This window comes from Manacus candei, unplaced genomic scaffold (assembly GCF_025592945.1).
Source record: "Manacus candei isolate 608988 ecotype Guabito, Panama unplaced genomic scaffold, ASM2559294v1 h1tg000063l, whole genome shotgun sequence".
NCBI lineage: Eukaryota > Metazoa > Chordata > Aves > Passeriformes > Pipridae > Manacus > Manacus candei.
Window position 1 is genome coordinate 1,152,280 of NW_026138111.1, and position 15,903 is coordinate 1,168,182.

Genomic DNA, 15,903 nt, shown 5'->3' on the forward strand with positions numbered 1-15,903 from the left:
AAGCTGTGGAATTCCTTTCAGAGCTCTCAAATACACTGGCAAGCAAGCCCACTTTCCTCTGGAAGGGAAGGACTGTGGTTTTCCCAGTCTGATGATGATCCCTTTTCTCTGAGTACTATGAGATCATGCTTTCTAGAGGCAGACCTCTACAGCTCATGATGACACTTCTGAACAAGAAGGAATGATGCTTTTGGGAAACAGAACCAATTACTGGCATTTTGAAAAAGTAATTCAGAGGTAGGTAGTTCTTAACTTTCCTCTAATCTCAGCCCTCATTTCAAACTTCACACTGTCACTGCACAACAGTCTCGGGATGACTGTTATGAACAAGAAACAGATACTCAGATCAATTAGATCAATTAGAACAAGAATGTTGCCCCATCTGCCTTCATCTTTGGTTCTGAAAAGGTTTTATTAGATGCAAAGTTAAACCATGATATTATTCAGACTCCACCTCTTTATCATTTCACATGTATTTTGTAATATGGAGAATCTACTCAGTGTATAGAGAAATGTATGTGGAGTCTTTATTGTCTTACAATCTGGTATTTCATATTGCTTTTGGAGTATGTTTCAAGATACAGTATACATTTGAAAGTTTCTAAAATGTACCACATTCTAAAACTTCGGTTTTCTTTAGCATTTTAGTAGCATACTAAAATAATCCAAAATTTTTACTATTTTTGATTGCAGTTATAAATACTACGTCTATTTATATATTAAAGCAATATAAAATAGTAAGAAAAATTAACTTTTTAATTAAATTCCTTCTTAGGAAATCAATTGTAAATTTTTCTTTTTTTTTTTTCCAGCACAGAGTGTCTTTTATTTTTTTGATATCTTAGCAAAAACTGCATTTCCAAAGCTCCAGATTTTAAACCCCAACTAATCATGACACAGAATTAGTCTATTTATGGCTACAAAAAGCAAGCCTTGTTCTCATTATGCAGTAAGCACTAGCTGTTTATAGATCTGACAGTTTGCTGGAAGGGATCCAAACCTATAGTGCTATTATTCCTGAGTAAAACTTAAACAGCTGTAGTCATGTAATTCAAAACCCTGGAAGGCTGCTGCAGTACTCGTTCAGCTCCAGTATACCATGAATGCAGGATGCAGCCAGTCATATAAAGGATTCTTTGCTTCTCAGAATGAAAGAAAGACGTGAACTACAAACCTGAATGCAACCTGACATTTCCAAACAGATGAGCCTGTGACAGCTTCTTCCAGAGTCCAGGTATGGTAAACCTTTGTCTGTGAATTTTCTGCAGTGAGCTAAACTCAGATACTGTAAAGTGGGGAAGTTGCTTTGCAAAAAAAAAACAAAAACAAAAACAAAACCCAAAAAAACCTCCCAAACCACAAAAAACAACAGAAAGAAAATTATTACAAGGACATGTTACAGAATCAAAAGAACATAAAATACCGTTGTTAAAGTATTCTGAAAATTACTGTAAAGAAAAGATGTTCAATATGAAATTGAGTTATCTTCTTGCTGATGTTTGAAAATCCTTTCTGTTGCAATTTTTTCTCTGCTCCTAGTATTGCAAATTACTGGGGAATAGCTCTATCATACAACATGTTTCACCATATGAAACCAGCATAATTTTAAAGTTATCTCCAATAACTGCAAAAGCATACTTTTTAAATTAATTGGAACTTTTTTGTGCATACTTTGCAAGTATGATTTTTCAGTGTAAGTTTTCTGGACTTCCTTTGCCATTAATTTTACAAGCAGTGCCTGCTGGAAATGAAAACCAGATCTCTATCAAAGAACGTTAAAAGCTTAAATGTGCAGTTAAAGCTTCTCAAGTAATATAATTATGTAGAAGAGTACTATTAAAAGAATATGAAAAATTGAAAGAGTTACAAAAGGGAATTATCCTAAGGTGAGTCACGCAATTTTAGATTTTGATCCATTCTTTTGGAAAACATTTCTTTATACTAAACAATAGTTAAGAGAGATCAAACTGTGTAAGTAGAAAATGTTAGCCAACAGCACTCTGTAGAAGTAAGAATCTATACTCTGAATTTACTTAAGTTTCCATCTGCAGCTTTGGTTTATATCATACTGGAAACTATTCATTTTACTGAACTACATTTCTAACTGGAATAAATAACAATTGCCACAAGCACCACAAATGAAAGCATGCAGAAAATCAAAACCTAGAATTAGGACCTTCTGTTCTGGTAGACATTTAGTTGTAGGGATATAGTAATGCAGTTCTGCAAGTCAGCCAAAGCAGGCATTTTGAAGAAAGATGGGAACACCCACTGAGGAGCTGACTGCTTAAGGAGTGGCAATACTGACTTTTGGAGCTGACTTTATACTTTCAATATAGAGTGGGAAAACATGCTAACTTGAACTGAACACAAAGACAAAGAGATAGGAAATACAAAAGAATGCTGTCAAAAAAGAATAATACAAAATATTAAGAAATTAAATATAAGATTACATTTCATGAAAAAAAAACCAAGATGGACAATGTGCATCAGAACTAGATATTAGAAAATAAAGGTATGTGTTATTTCTGGTGTCTGCTTTTAAAAATGGAAATATTTTGTTCATATTAAGAACAGAAATAAAAGTATCCTTCTCTGTAGAAGCCTAAGCCTTTTTGCGTTTTAGGGTCACATCCCACAGAAATAAGTAGCAAAAATCAAACTTGGAGAAGCATACTTCAAACATATCTGATAAAATAGATAATAAATTAGGAGACTGAATTTTATACTCTGGTAGTTCTAAGTCTTTTTAAAGTATATGTTGCTACAAGGTTGCACAACTTAAGACACAGGTAAGCCTTTCTTACTGCATATTGAAAGCTGTGATCAAAACCTTATAATATTTTTGAAAGGATGTTAATTTTCTTTATAGGTCATATTACTAATTTTTTATGATCTTATGATTTTTTATGATTTTAACACATTCCTTCTTTTCCATTTTAAAACAATCTTGAGCACACAGACTACTAAAAATTCTTGTTTTGTGTTAGAGCTAAATTCTGCAGGAGTTAAATCATACTGGTTCTTCAATTAATTTTGACATTTGCAATCTCAGGATCATTGTTTTAAAGCAATCTGACAAAATCCCCTTCTGACATTTATTCTTGATGGACAATATTCATGTCTACCAAATGCAACAGAACTTTTCAGAGGGAAATTGTAGCTGATTATTTGTGTTGTGAAACATGGAGGTTAAAATGCTTGTATGGAATAGTATGAGTACACTGCACTAGCTCCTTGTTCCAATAAAGGATGTCTGACATACCACAGCAAACTTCACGTGCACTATTATGAAATGCAATACTGCCACCTCTAAGCACTTTGTATTAGTTACCATATACAGAGGAGTTGTGCTGAGCTAATGCTTTTGAGATGATGTAAAATGTTTATGAAATCTGTCTGCTATCAAAATCTTCACAGGACAGCAACTTTCTTACCTCCACATAATCTCAGAAACTATGAGCTTTGCTTTTTTGTCCAAAAACTGTCAATACCAACAGTGGAATCTTATGGTTTTAAATCAGAACTATCATGTGTGACAGGGAGAGTTTCTTATTAACAAGGTACAAATTAATTGCAAAAGGTATTTTAATAGTGGATAATTTTTCTTTGGTATGTGCTATTTACACATCAAAAGAAATGATGTTCCAAACTTCACCATAAATATATGGAAATTTAAAAATACCAGCCAACATGGAGAAAACAGAGATTATAATAAGGATAATACTAATGAGGAGATGAGTGGTAAGATTGGAGACATAAAATACAAAACTTTGCCAAAACAAATGTTAGTTATATGAGAATATGGTGTTACAGACTAAGAAAAACAAAAGTCAAAATGTATTATGCAAATGCCAAAGAAAAACATGTTTCTGAGCTTTGTGGGGATGCTGTTGAAAGAAAGACATTTGTTTTCCTCATAGAAAAGGGAAACAACGTACAGTTATCTTTAAATCTATATCCATCTTTGTGATGGCTGCTGTCATGGACCAGCACATCTCTTGTCCTCCATGGCACCTTTTAATGCAGCAATTCTACCAGCCAGGCAGACTTCAGGTATCAAGGGATACATTTAAAAACAGGAATGGCAGACTTTTGTACGATTGTAAATTCTCTGCTTTCAGCTCACTGATCTTCCAAATAAGAGTTTGGAATAAATCCTTCTTTTGCAGTTGTCACACAAGGCTTTGGCTCACACAATACACCCATCCACAATCCTCTGTTTCAAAAACAAATTATTAAGAACATATCTAACTTGCAAACTTCTTGCATCATCAGTGAGGAACTGGACATGGACAAGAAATTTTTGGGTAGCATGTTCTTTTAAAAACTTTTGTAAACTGTGCAATATATAGGGGACACTACCATATATTTTTAAATATACTAAAAAGATAAAAGAACTGCTATCTAAGTGAAATGTATGGGGCATTTCTTTAATTTTTCATAGCAGACAGAATCCTGCAAATCACTTAAAAAGAGTATTTCTGTTACATATGCCTCTAAATTTCCTACAAGATCAAAACAAATACACTTTCATATTTCTGATTAATTTTATCTTGACAAAAGTCATAGGACTATTCCATTAGTATTATCTCTATACAACAGACTTAAATAGAGAAGAGCTCTGCAGCCTTCTGGTGTCTCATCAATTCATCCTGACTAATGAAAAAAATCCAGAAGTATATTAAAATTATATTTGTATTTTTATTAATTTATCCTACCTTTTTATGCAGAGTTTCAAGGGAACAAAGCCATGATTAAATATTTTTAAATCATCATAAATTTTTATACATCTCAGCCATTTTCTTTGGAATCCTCAGAGTAGAATACTGAGAGACATCTGATGCTACTCTTACTCACTTGAAGTATGGTCATTTTATCATTTTAATTCAAGGATACATACACTATACAGACCTATAGAGCATGAAAACTTTTCATATGATTGAAAGTTAGCACATGTTTACACATTTTGGTAAATCAAGATTACTCTTAGCCAATCTAAAACCACTGGTGAATTTTATCCATGAGCTCTGGTGCATTTCTCTAACCTGTAATATAATTTACAGAATTCTTCCTGTTTAGTTCTAACTTCTAGGTGGAATGTCAGATTTGAGTAATTATAGTGCTTCTACATGTTATTGACCTGCAGAGAAGTACTACCTATAGTGTTCTATACATTGTTCCATTATTATATAATGGGAACAAATCTCCTAGTATGAAGAACATTTCACAGTAAATGTCAATATAATAGAAAGGCAAAAAGTCAGCACTTGTACATGAAAACGTAGTAGTTGAGTGCATACCTTTTGCCATATTGTGGTCACCTTGTCACTATTTCAGTTATCAGGCAAAAGGACAATCCAGATAGCTGGTAATTCAATACCAATCAACTAACTCTAAAGAGGACAGTTTGTGCTTTTGAAATACATTCCTGTAATGAAGGATTTGAGAGAGGAGATATCAGTGAAAATAGGTATGCTGAGGGAAGATAACCATAACCTGAAGAGGACTGAAGGCACGGGCAGTGATGAGAAAGCACTGGGGGGAACAGCACGATGAGGGAAAATTCCAAAACCTTCCACATGAAAGCAGCACAACCGAGGGTCTGTCCCAAGGGTCTGAACACAAACACTTGCTGCACAGGAATCAACCAGCAGGGACCAAAGTCCACACACAGATGCAGAGCTGTGATTTCATTGGGACTCCAGAGATGCAAAGGGGTAGCACGCACAAGCGGAGGGGTACACTGAATGGTTCCAGAACATTTAGGAATGACAGCCCAGAAAGGTGAGGATGGGTTGCACTCTATGCAAAGTTATGCCTGAACACATGGAGCTTTGCCTTGGAATGGATGACAAGCCAATCAAGATCTTATTTTAAGGATTAGAGGCTAGATCTGTGAGGATTACATTGTGGTAGGTATCTGCTACAAATTGCTTGATCAAGTAAAGAAGGCAGATGAAACCTTTGGGCAGCTGAAAGAAGCCTTACTATTGCTTATCCTGGTTACTCATGAGAGACTTTAACCACTGTGGCACCTGCTGGAAGAACAATATGGCTGGGCATGAAAAATTCAGGGACTTCCACAGTATGTTGAAGACAATTTCTTGATCCAGCTGACTGACAAGTGGTCTAGGAAATACGTTTTTCAAGGGGTGAAGGAATGTGAAGAACTAGACTGGCTTTGTTACTGTGACCATGAAAAAGAGAAGTTCAAAATCCTGACAGAAGAAAACTGGACAAACCATAGCAGAAAAAAGCCTGAACTTGATAGCAGATTTTGGCTTGTTTAGGGATCTGCTTAACAGGATCTCATGGAATACAGCCCTGGAGGGCTGTGGAATAATGGATAGGGTTAAAAAGGGGTTACTTTTTTGCCTCAGTTTTTACTGCTGAGGCTTGTCTGAAGGCTTCCCAGGTGCCTTGCTTGGAGCCTATGAGGAGAGTCTCTGGGAAGGAAGAAGTTAATGTCAGGGAGCACCTGAGGAAATGGAGTGAGTCAGGGTGCATCCAGGAGCTGAGAAAGCTGGCTCTTGTCACTGAGACGCCTCGCTCAGTTTTGAAAGTTCACGACAATCAGAGGAGATTCATAATGACTGGAAGATAGGAAATGTCAGATCCATTTTCAGGAAATGGAAGATCCAAGAAATTACAGGCCAGTCGGCTCCACCTGAGTCCCTGGGAATGTTATGCAGCAAATCCTCCTTGAAGCCCCATCCAAGAACATGAGGGATTAAAAAGTCACAGCAAGCAGCCAGTATGAATCTACCAAGGGCAAAGAATTCCTCACTAAGATGGTAGTTTTCTATGATGGAATTACTGGATCTACAGAGAAGGGGATAAAAGCATCTATTGTGCATCTTGACTTCAGCAAGGCCTTCAGCACAGGCCATAATATCCTTTATAGCCAAATTGGTAAAATAAAGACTGGGTAAATGGACTTCAAGATGAGTGAAACTTTGTCTTGACTGTGAGACCAAAGGGTTGTCACCAATAGTGCTAAAGTCCCACTGGTGTCCTGTGGAAACTGGCATCCCTCAAGGGTCAGTATGGAGGCCAGGACTGTTAAATGTCCTTATAAATGGTTTGGATGGTAGGAACAGAGTACATTCTCAGCAAATTCACAAATTATTCCAAACTGGGGGATCTGTTAATACACTGGAGGCTAGAACTGCTATTCTGAGAGATTCAATCTGGAAAATTGGGCTGAGAGAAACCTCATTCAGTTCAACAAAGGCGAACGCTAAGTCCTACAGCTGGGATGGAATAAGCCCACGCAGTCCAGTACAGTCCAGACACTGGACAGAAAGCAGGAACCTACAATCAACATGACCCTGGAGAGGCACACAACCTCTAAATATTACACTGCAATTATAACATCATATAGCAAGTATTATGTTATGTAGCAAGCTGATTCCACAGTGTTACTCAAAGGACTTCATAGTAATTCTTTATCCATTCCTTGTAGCTGCTATAGCAAAGAATTTTACATAATCTGTGAAAATTATGAGAACAAGACACTTGGCAATAAATAGGACAGAGAAGAAGATATATGTAAAGCAGAACTAAAACAGAGTATTATAAATTCGAATCTCATGATTCTTCTGCAGCTCTTGCCTCTCTAACTTGACTATGATAAGCCATTTTTGCATCAGGTACATAAGCTGTAGCTCATCTGTGGTAATTTTTAAAACCTTGTGTGTAAATACTGGCATGTTTCTTGGCTAGAACCTTGCATGTACACTTCACTACAAAGACAACTAAACTATACCAAATTGTTTGTTTATATACCTAACACTAGAATAGCCTATAAATGGATGTATACATCATCTGCCTATTAAGAACCATAATTTCTTAACAAAATATTAATTGTATCTTTAGATTGATTTTATTACTAGAAAAATTTGCACATATCGGTGTCTTTTCTAAGAAATTGTTAATTAAGGCAGAGTGAAATATTGTTTTTCCATCAGAGACAGCAATAAAAAAACATTAAAGAGAATTAATGGAAGCAAGATAAAACTGAAAATGTTAAACTGGAAAAAAATGGACAAATACATAATGGTGATTACATTCTTAGACACCTTTTAAAAGCTCCCAAAAATATCAAGAAATTTAGTGAGATGTCTTTAGAACTCAAGTGTACTACTGAAGGAAGGAATAAAGGAACCTGAAAACAATATAGTATTAAAATGCATTATGAACAACTCCAAACTCATAATAACAAAACCCTCCTCCCAAACTGGTGAAGTTTTGAAGCCTGTTTATTAAAATTAATTGAAATGGAATATATGATTTTCCCTGGCACCGTATAAAACCAAAGAGAACTTCACTGATTATCTTTGAATCCTACTAAATTCCATTTTCAAAGTACTTGAGAACACAAGTCTTTATTTTTTATCAGGAACATTTGTGTACCCAAATAACCACAGCACTAGGAAAAAATCTTCCCTCTTGGTATAAATTAGAGTTCATAGGAAAAGTCTATAGCCTTTACATTTAACCCCTGGCATTCAGAGATATTCAAGACTTGCAAATTCCTACATTCACCTAAAAAACCCTACAAAACCAAAATAAAAAACCCAAACCCAACCAAACCCGCATTATATTAAAGGTTAACAGCTCAAATTCTCAGCATATGACATAAGTGTATGAATTCCTCATAGACATTCAGTCCATCTAGGCCAATATCCTGAACTCATGGTCACAGTAGATTACTGAGATGAAAGCATAAACCCCAAAAGTAGAATACAGAGTTGGAGTAAACTGACTTGAGAAAATGACTTGAAAACAAGTCCACACTCAAGTGCAGACTAAAACTGTGAGTTTGACAGTCACTGGATGACTTTCCCTGGTCTGGCTGTGTATGTGTTCCAGTTGTTTAGCACCAAGAAAGTTGGAATATATCAGCTTCAAACTCCTCTTTCAAATCCAACTTCCAAGATTAACTTAAATGTAAAGAAGATCCAACCTGATGCCGTTTTCCTGAATACATGAGAACCTCCTGACAAAGATAATTTAGAAACTGGTCCATACAGTTTCCCATGTTTTATCAATTAGACCTAGTAGACCAGAGACAGTAAAAACAAACAAACTAACTAACTAACAAAGATAGGACATTAAATCTTCAAAGTATTTGTGAAGCTCCAAGTAATGTGATGATTGAGTACTTGACTGAATGCTGCATATTATGTACAAGCCTCCATGAAAATGCCCATTTCATCTGTTCTAATGTTCTACTTTTCTTCCAACACAGGGATCCCACATACCCCAGCTGTGCCTCCTCAGATCTGTACAACACTGATTCAGACTATTCAAAAATTTCAACTGTTCCAGCTGTCACAGAAAATAACTGGGGCCAGCTGAATGTCAGGATGCAACTAGTTACTATTGTAGCACTACTTTTTCTTTGTAAGGCATCTGACTGTAGAAGGACAAGGAACAGGAGTTTGAAAAACAATGAAAGGGAAAACATCTTAAGGAGAGCATCTAGCACTGTTAAGCGCAATGCCCAAGGTCCAACATGTGATATTTACACTCACCTTCATGAGAAATACTTAGATTGTCAGGAGAGAAAATTGATTTTTGTGGGACCTGATTGGCCAGAGGATATAAAACACATGCTGCTAGCAAGAAACAGGATTCGCAAATTGAAGAATAATATGTTTTCCAAGTATAAAGCACTGAAAAGTCTAGATTTACAACAGAATGATATATCAAAAATTGAGAGCGAGGCTTTTTTTGGTTTGAATAAACTTACCACACTTTTACTTCAGCATAACCAAATTAAGAGTTTATCTGAAGAGATTTTTATTTATACACCCAGTCTAAACTACCTACGCCTTTATGATAATCCCTGGCATTGCAACTGTGAACTAGAAACCCTTGTTACAATGCTACAGGTTCCAACAAACAGAAATTTGGGAAATTATGCCAAGTGTGTGCATCCAATAGAACTGAAAAATCAAAAGCTAAAGCAGATAAAAGCTGATCAGCTATGTAGTGAAGAGGACAGGCAGGACCCCAGAAACATAAAACGGGAGAAGCCCGAACCTGTCAAACCAGAATTTGATTCCTCTTTATGCCACATGTATGTGTTTCCTGTACCAACTCTGAACTGCAAAAGAAAAGGTTTGTATCTATCATTATAGCTGAATTAATGATTTTAATATTCTTGTTCCCTTACTACATTTACTTACATACTATGTACTGCAAATGAATATAGTACTAGTACTCGCTTTACCTAAATTGATACTTTCAATTGTTTTTCTCTCATAATTAGTAGCAATTAGTAGGAATTCTTTCTGCATTTTATCTCTGCTCTGCAGCCCCAATTCCACAGAGATTCCTTAGTGCTCTAGTATAAGATAGCTAACAAAAATCAACCAGAATAAACCTAAGAATATTGCTTAAGTTACTGAAGGACTAGCACCTTAGTAGTCTGATTTACAACTATAAACATACTCATCAGACAAATTAAAGCTGTGCTGAAACTGCTGAACTGATAGAGAAAAGCACAGGGAGTCTTTTCTTCTTTCCAGTGTACAAGCACAAAAATAGCAATAACTTTGACAGAAGTGAACTGTGAAGCAGGGCTGGGGCAGCCAGCTGTGCTTGCAATGCCCAAAGGAACCTGATTGCAAGGGAAAGCCATTGCATCCTCACATTTGCTGTGCAAGATTTCTTCTACTAAGTGAAGAAATTGTGTGCTTGTGTTCACAAAGAAATACCTCCCCTGTGTTCTTCTTCCCAACACGCAGCAAACAATGCAAAGTTGAAGGGCCTTCAAGAAATGTTTTTCAGACACTTGGATCCATTCCATTCCTAAATCCTTCTCAGGCTCCTAAAAGCCACAGTTAAGCCTTAAGGGTAAACCAGATGGGGTATATATCAAAACAAAAGTGCACATTTATCTGTGCTTTATATTTCCCATATTTTATCCCATGATGAAACAAAGCAAACAACAAAACAATTCAGAAGAGAATCATTCTTTAACATAACAATTCTGAAATAAGAAGCATTACTGGAAGCAGCCAGCATTGTGAGGATTTTTTCCCAACTTTTTCAAAGCTTAGCCTGCAATACCAGATCACCGCAGTATGTTTTGAACAATTAAACTTCTATTTGCTTTAAGAGTGACTTAATTTTATGTAAAAACCTCAGTGTGCCCTTACTCTTGCACCTTTATGCCAGGGACAAGCTCAGAGTGCAGTATGAGGAGATAATCAGGAATTCACAATTTCAGTATTTGATTACTGTTAAAAATGGTCCATGGTTTTTTCTTTTTTCAGTGTTGTTGAATTCCTTTCTTCTCCCTACGGCTCACTTTCCTCTTTGTTTTACCATGCAGCTGCTACATCTTTTTTGTTAATAATTTTGCTGCTTTACTGGCTAACATTTATTAATTTTGTAATGTTCACCTACCTTATCTTTCTTTGTAGGTAGGATCTTAATTATTAGATTAAAGAGTATGGTCTTAATTATCCTTCATAGGATCTTAATTATATCATTATTACTTTATGTCTTCAGTAAACTGTGCCATTGAACAAAAACCAGGCATATATTATAATCTTAATATAAGAAAAGATTGACTTTACAGCTCTCCCCATTTAGTGGTATCAAAGAGATGAGCTGAATATATAAATATACTCAAAAACTTTTGGCACAAAAAATATTACTTTTTTTCTCTAAGTTCATAGAAACATTTGATGTAGTCTGATCTTTGTGGGAGTTTCACAGGGGTTTAGGGTATTTAAAAAATGGTTTATTGTCTTTGGTCCTAATAATGGAGAAATAAAATTACTTCAGACTCTACATGAGTGTACTAGAGGGTACAGGGACTCCCTCCTTCAGGTCAAGAACAAAATATATCAGTCCAGAATTTCCTGAATGTTTAGCATGGACACAGTGAGTATGTTCCAATATTTTTTAGGAAGTACCAGATCTACTGTGCATATGCTTAACAGCTGGATGCAGATATCCCATGGATATTTGGCATTTCTGAACATATGGTAATCTTTGATGAAAGCATTGTACTTACTGTCTTTGTATATGATTACTGTACAGCAGATGCACAATTTCATTGGCATTTTCATCAGGAATTGGAATATAATGCACACAAAATCCCAGGAAAACACAAAAATTTCTCTAAATCTGCATGGACAAGATTTCAGAGTAGAAAAAATGGTGCATCCGTTGCCAAACCAGTAAGATGACATGAAAAGCTGCAATCCATTATTGCTTTACTATGGAGTGGATGCAAAGATAAGCAGTGGACCAGAGTATGAATACCTCTAAAGTGGTATGACAACAGGTCAGGAGCTTTCAGTTTATGCCAGAAAGCTTATGAAAGAATCATCTTAAAAAATACATTTAACCACGTGTGTGTTCTCTTTTTTGAATTATTTGCTTATATCTCACCAGATCAGTGACATGCCAGACCTCTCAGTACTCCAGAATGAAATACCCTATGGCCTTGATTCTGTTTTACAAATAAAAAAAAAATAAAAACATTTGGCAGCAAAAGCAATTTCTGTTTGCTTTTCTGCAAAGAATTTGTATTTACAAGAACAGTTAAAAAAACTCTGCTTTCTAGTACTGCCAAGTCCTCCAAGTCTCTAAATTTAAGCATCATTTGCTTTCATTTGGTGACAAATAGGCCCTGAAACTTTGACATCTGCACAAGCAGGAAGTCATCCAACCACAGCAGACTGGAGTAATTATAATATTTATGTATTTATAATACCAAAGCTCTGCTTATAATCAGATAAAAGAAAGGAAGACTCTGATATGTTGCTTTAGTCTTAAAAATACCTGATTCATCAGACATCTCCAGAACATCAGAAGTACTGTGACCACACAAATTTCAGTACAGATCAGAAACTACTTGCTTTCATTCAAAGATGGTGAAATAAGAGATACTGCTCATTTTTCTGTAATGACAGTGCAGAATTAGAACTCTCATTGAGTAAGTATAATCCTAGAGATTTGGTTTATTAACATTACCTGAGAGGATTCAAACCACAGTCTGCACTTCTCAAGCATGTGCCCTGACTACTGGACTAGGAGCTTTTCTTTCTGGAACTCTTTTGCAAGGAACACTGTAAGGATATGAACACAGATGACTAAGAGGTCCGTGGCTACTTTGGCTACAAATGATACAATTAGGATAGAGAAGTAGACAGAATGCCACTATGCTGCCTGGATGGATTTTTATATAGTTACTCTGGTTTCTTTTCTTTAAATGAGCAAGCCCTTCACACACACTTTTTGTCAGTATAGTATCTTCAGTATCTACTCTATCCCTATGTGAATGGTCTAGTTCTACTAAAATAAAGATATAAAACACAGAAAGAGCCTTTACTTTGCCTTCACTATAAGAGAACAATTTCCACATGTAAACAAAAATTAAATTTAGAAGTTGAAAAAATATGGTGACACTAGTAGAGGGAATAAAAGGGAAAGAAAACACAAAACAGTGCTAGACTGACAAAACTCTGTCTGGCATGCAACTGTGATAGCTATGCAGTAAGGATAATCTAAAGCTGATAAAAGCTATGTCTTTTTCATTTTCTAAGATTTAAAGAAAGTTCCAGGTAACATACCTCTAGATATAGCTAAACTTGATTTGTCCAACAACAAAATAAGACAACTACGAGCCAAAGAGTTTGAAGATGTCAGTGAACTGAAGATATTAAACCTAAACAGCAATGGAATAGCTTACATTGATCCTGGTAAGAACAATTTTAAATATTCATTAAAAAGTGATTTCTATTTTATTAATTATAAACTTTGATCATGTCTCTATCAGATATAAACATGGGGGGAAACAGATTAAAAATCTAGAGGCCAAAAAAAAGTAATAACTGGGTAATTATGAAAATGTTTTCCTGTAGTAGATAATGCATGTTTTTCCCATCAGAGATATGCATGTTTTTTTCTAAGCTATCTTCATAAGGTACCAATAACTATTTTTCTATTGACTAGCTGCTTTCTCAGGCCTCAACAACTTAGAGGAGCTGGATCTATCAAACAACAGCTTGCAGAATTTTGAATATGGAGTACTGGAAGATCTTTACTTTCTGAAAGTACTGTGGCTGAGAGAGAATCCTTGGAGATGTGATTACAACATCCATTATCTTTTTTACTGGTTGAAGCATCACTACAATGTTCACTACAATGGCCTAGAATGCAAAATGCCTGAGGAATATAAAGGATGGTCTGTTGGAAAATATGTTCGAAGTTATTATGAGGAGTGCCCAAAAGACAAGCTTCCCATTTATCCAGAAACTTTTGATCTGGACAAAGATGATGAAGAATGGGAGCGACACAAAGAGCAAACAGTTCAAACAGTAAAGAAGCATGGTGTAATTGTCACTGTGATAGGCTAATAAGGGAACTCTTTTTTTTTTTATTACATTTAAATATCTGATACTCTGAAAAAGAAAAACATGCTGTTTACATTTTTTGCTAATTATACTGATTGTTTGTAAGACTATCTGCCTTCAAAGATTTCTGTGTATTGCAGATAATAACTACAGAATGGCATTAGTTATCCAGCATCCTTAATCCAGTAATTGTTTCTGAAGATTTGTTCTGGACACTCTTGTGAAACATTTTTGGTAAATATTTGAAACTATGCAGCAGAAATCGATAGACAAAAATGTACATAATGTGATAGGGAGGAGCTATCCTATGTATGAACACATCTGATGTGTTCACACAGAAATAGCTGCAGGATTGTGACCAAGACACCTTTTTCTCGAATGTATTGACAGTTCTTTGTATCTATCAGTTTCCTGAAATATTCCCAGAAAGCATTTCTAAGATTTTTGTATTGACTTCCTCTTGTTTCATTGTATACCAAAAAAACCAAACTGAAGACTAACCTTAAATACAATTCTAGAAAAACAGGAATGGCAGTTGTTATACTGATTAAGATTCAAACACAGAAGGTGGGTTCTACTTGCTGATTTACCAGTGTTCCTGCTCAGTCTTGAGTGAATAACTCAGTCTCTTCTGCACCTGAGTTGCCTTAAAGCCATGAGTAGCCAAGACATGGTTGGTTCCCAAACTCCAGTTCCACATGTTCATAATTGCCTTGTTTGGTTTTTGAGGTAGGCAGAGCTGAAATCTTTCAAGGAAGAATTTTAGGTTGTCATATCAGTTTGACACAGATTACATGACATCACTTCCAGGTGACAAGGATCATGTGAAGGATGCTGTGGTCTGCATCCAACACTCCAGTGCCCATCCAAACTGAAGGTAAGTATGCTTTTGAGAGCTCACTAGAAGTGAGGACATTCTCAAAGTTCACCCTTTCCTCAGCTCATTTGTAAAATGCACATTACAGCACCTCCTTATCACACAACTGTCTATGTGAATACACATTGATTAAAATCTGTGGTTACCCTAATACTACAATAATGGAGCTGTACAAAAGCCTCAGCTAGGTAGATGATATCTCTAAAGATAAAATTCCTTCCTACATAATATACTTAAGACAGTAAGAAATGCATAAGTGCAGGGTAGATATTCAGGGCCAAAACTTTAAATTTCTCTTGGCTTTAAATTTACCTTGGAAGAAGTTCTGGAAAACTCCAGGGAGAAAATTTGCTCCTTTAAAGATCTGCAGACAATTGCAGTGTTTGTGCATTCCTCTGGTGCTTTTACCACAAGCCCAAAAGGTCACACATTTTGTTTTTCAAGTGCAATACAAAGCACTCAGTGCTTTTGTGCTAACATGAAATAAAAGAACAACATAAAGGAAAAATTCAGGAGTTATTATGGGTGGTAGGAATTCCAAAGAATCTCAAAGCAAACACATCCTATTATTAACTGCATTCCTTCATGTCCCCCTTTATTCAGATTAAGAATATATTTAATGGTGCTTTACTGATAAAA

The 15,903-nt window shown here is 35.7% G+C and overlaps 2 protein-coding genes across 2 annotated transcripts in view; one reads left to right on the top strand and one right to left on the bottom strand.

Moving 5' to 3' along the window:
* Nucleotides 1-15,903, bottom strand: part of FBXL13 (F-box and leucine rich repeat protein 13) — a 58,037-nt gene that overhangs the window by 31,739 nt on the left and 10,395 nt on the right. Inside the window, 4 exon segments of the mRNA XM_051805162.1 lie at nucleotides 1,168-1,304; nucleotides 4,532-4,641; nucleotides 7,176-7,193; nucleotides 8,498-8,560. Coding sequence (XP_051661122.1) covers nucleotides 1,168-1,304; nucleotides 4,532-4,641; nucleotides 7,176-7,193; nucleotides 8,498-8,560 — 328 coding nt within the window.
* On the top strand, nucleotides 159-14,910 carry LRRC17 (leucine rich repeat containing 17). The gene is made up of 5 exons (XM_051805095.1): nucleotides 159-237; nucleotides 1,148-1,234; nucleotides 9,257-10,131; nucleotides 13,578-13,733; nucleotides 13,987-14,910. The coding sequence occupies exons 3-5, from the start codon at nucleotides 9,375-9,377 to the stop codon at nucleotides 14,388-14,390; spliced, it is 1,317 nt and encodes a 438-aa protein (XP_051661055.1). The 5' UTR covers nucleotides 159-237; nucleotides 1,148-1,234; nucleotides 9,257-9,374; the 3' UTR covers nucleotides 14,391-14,910.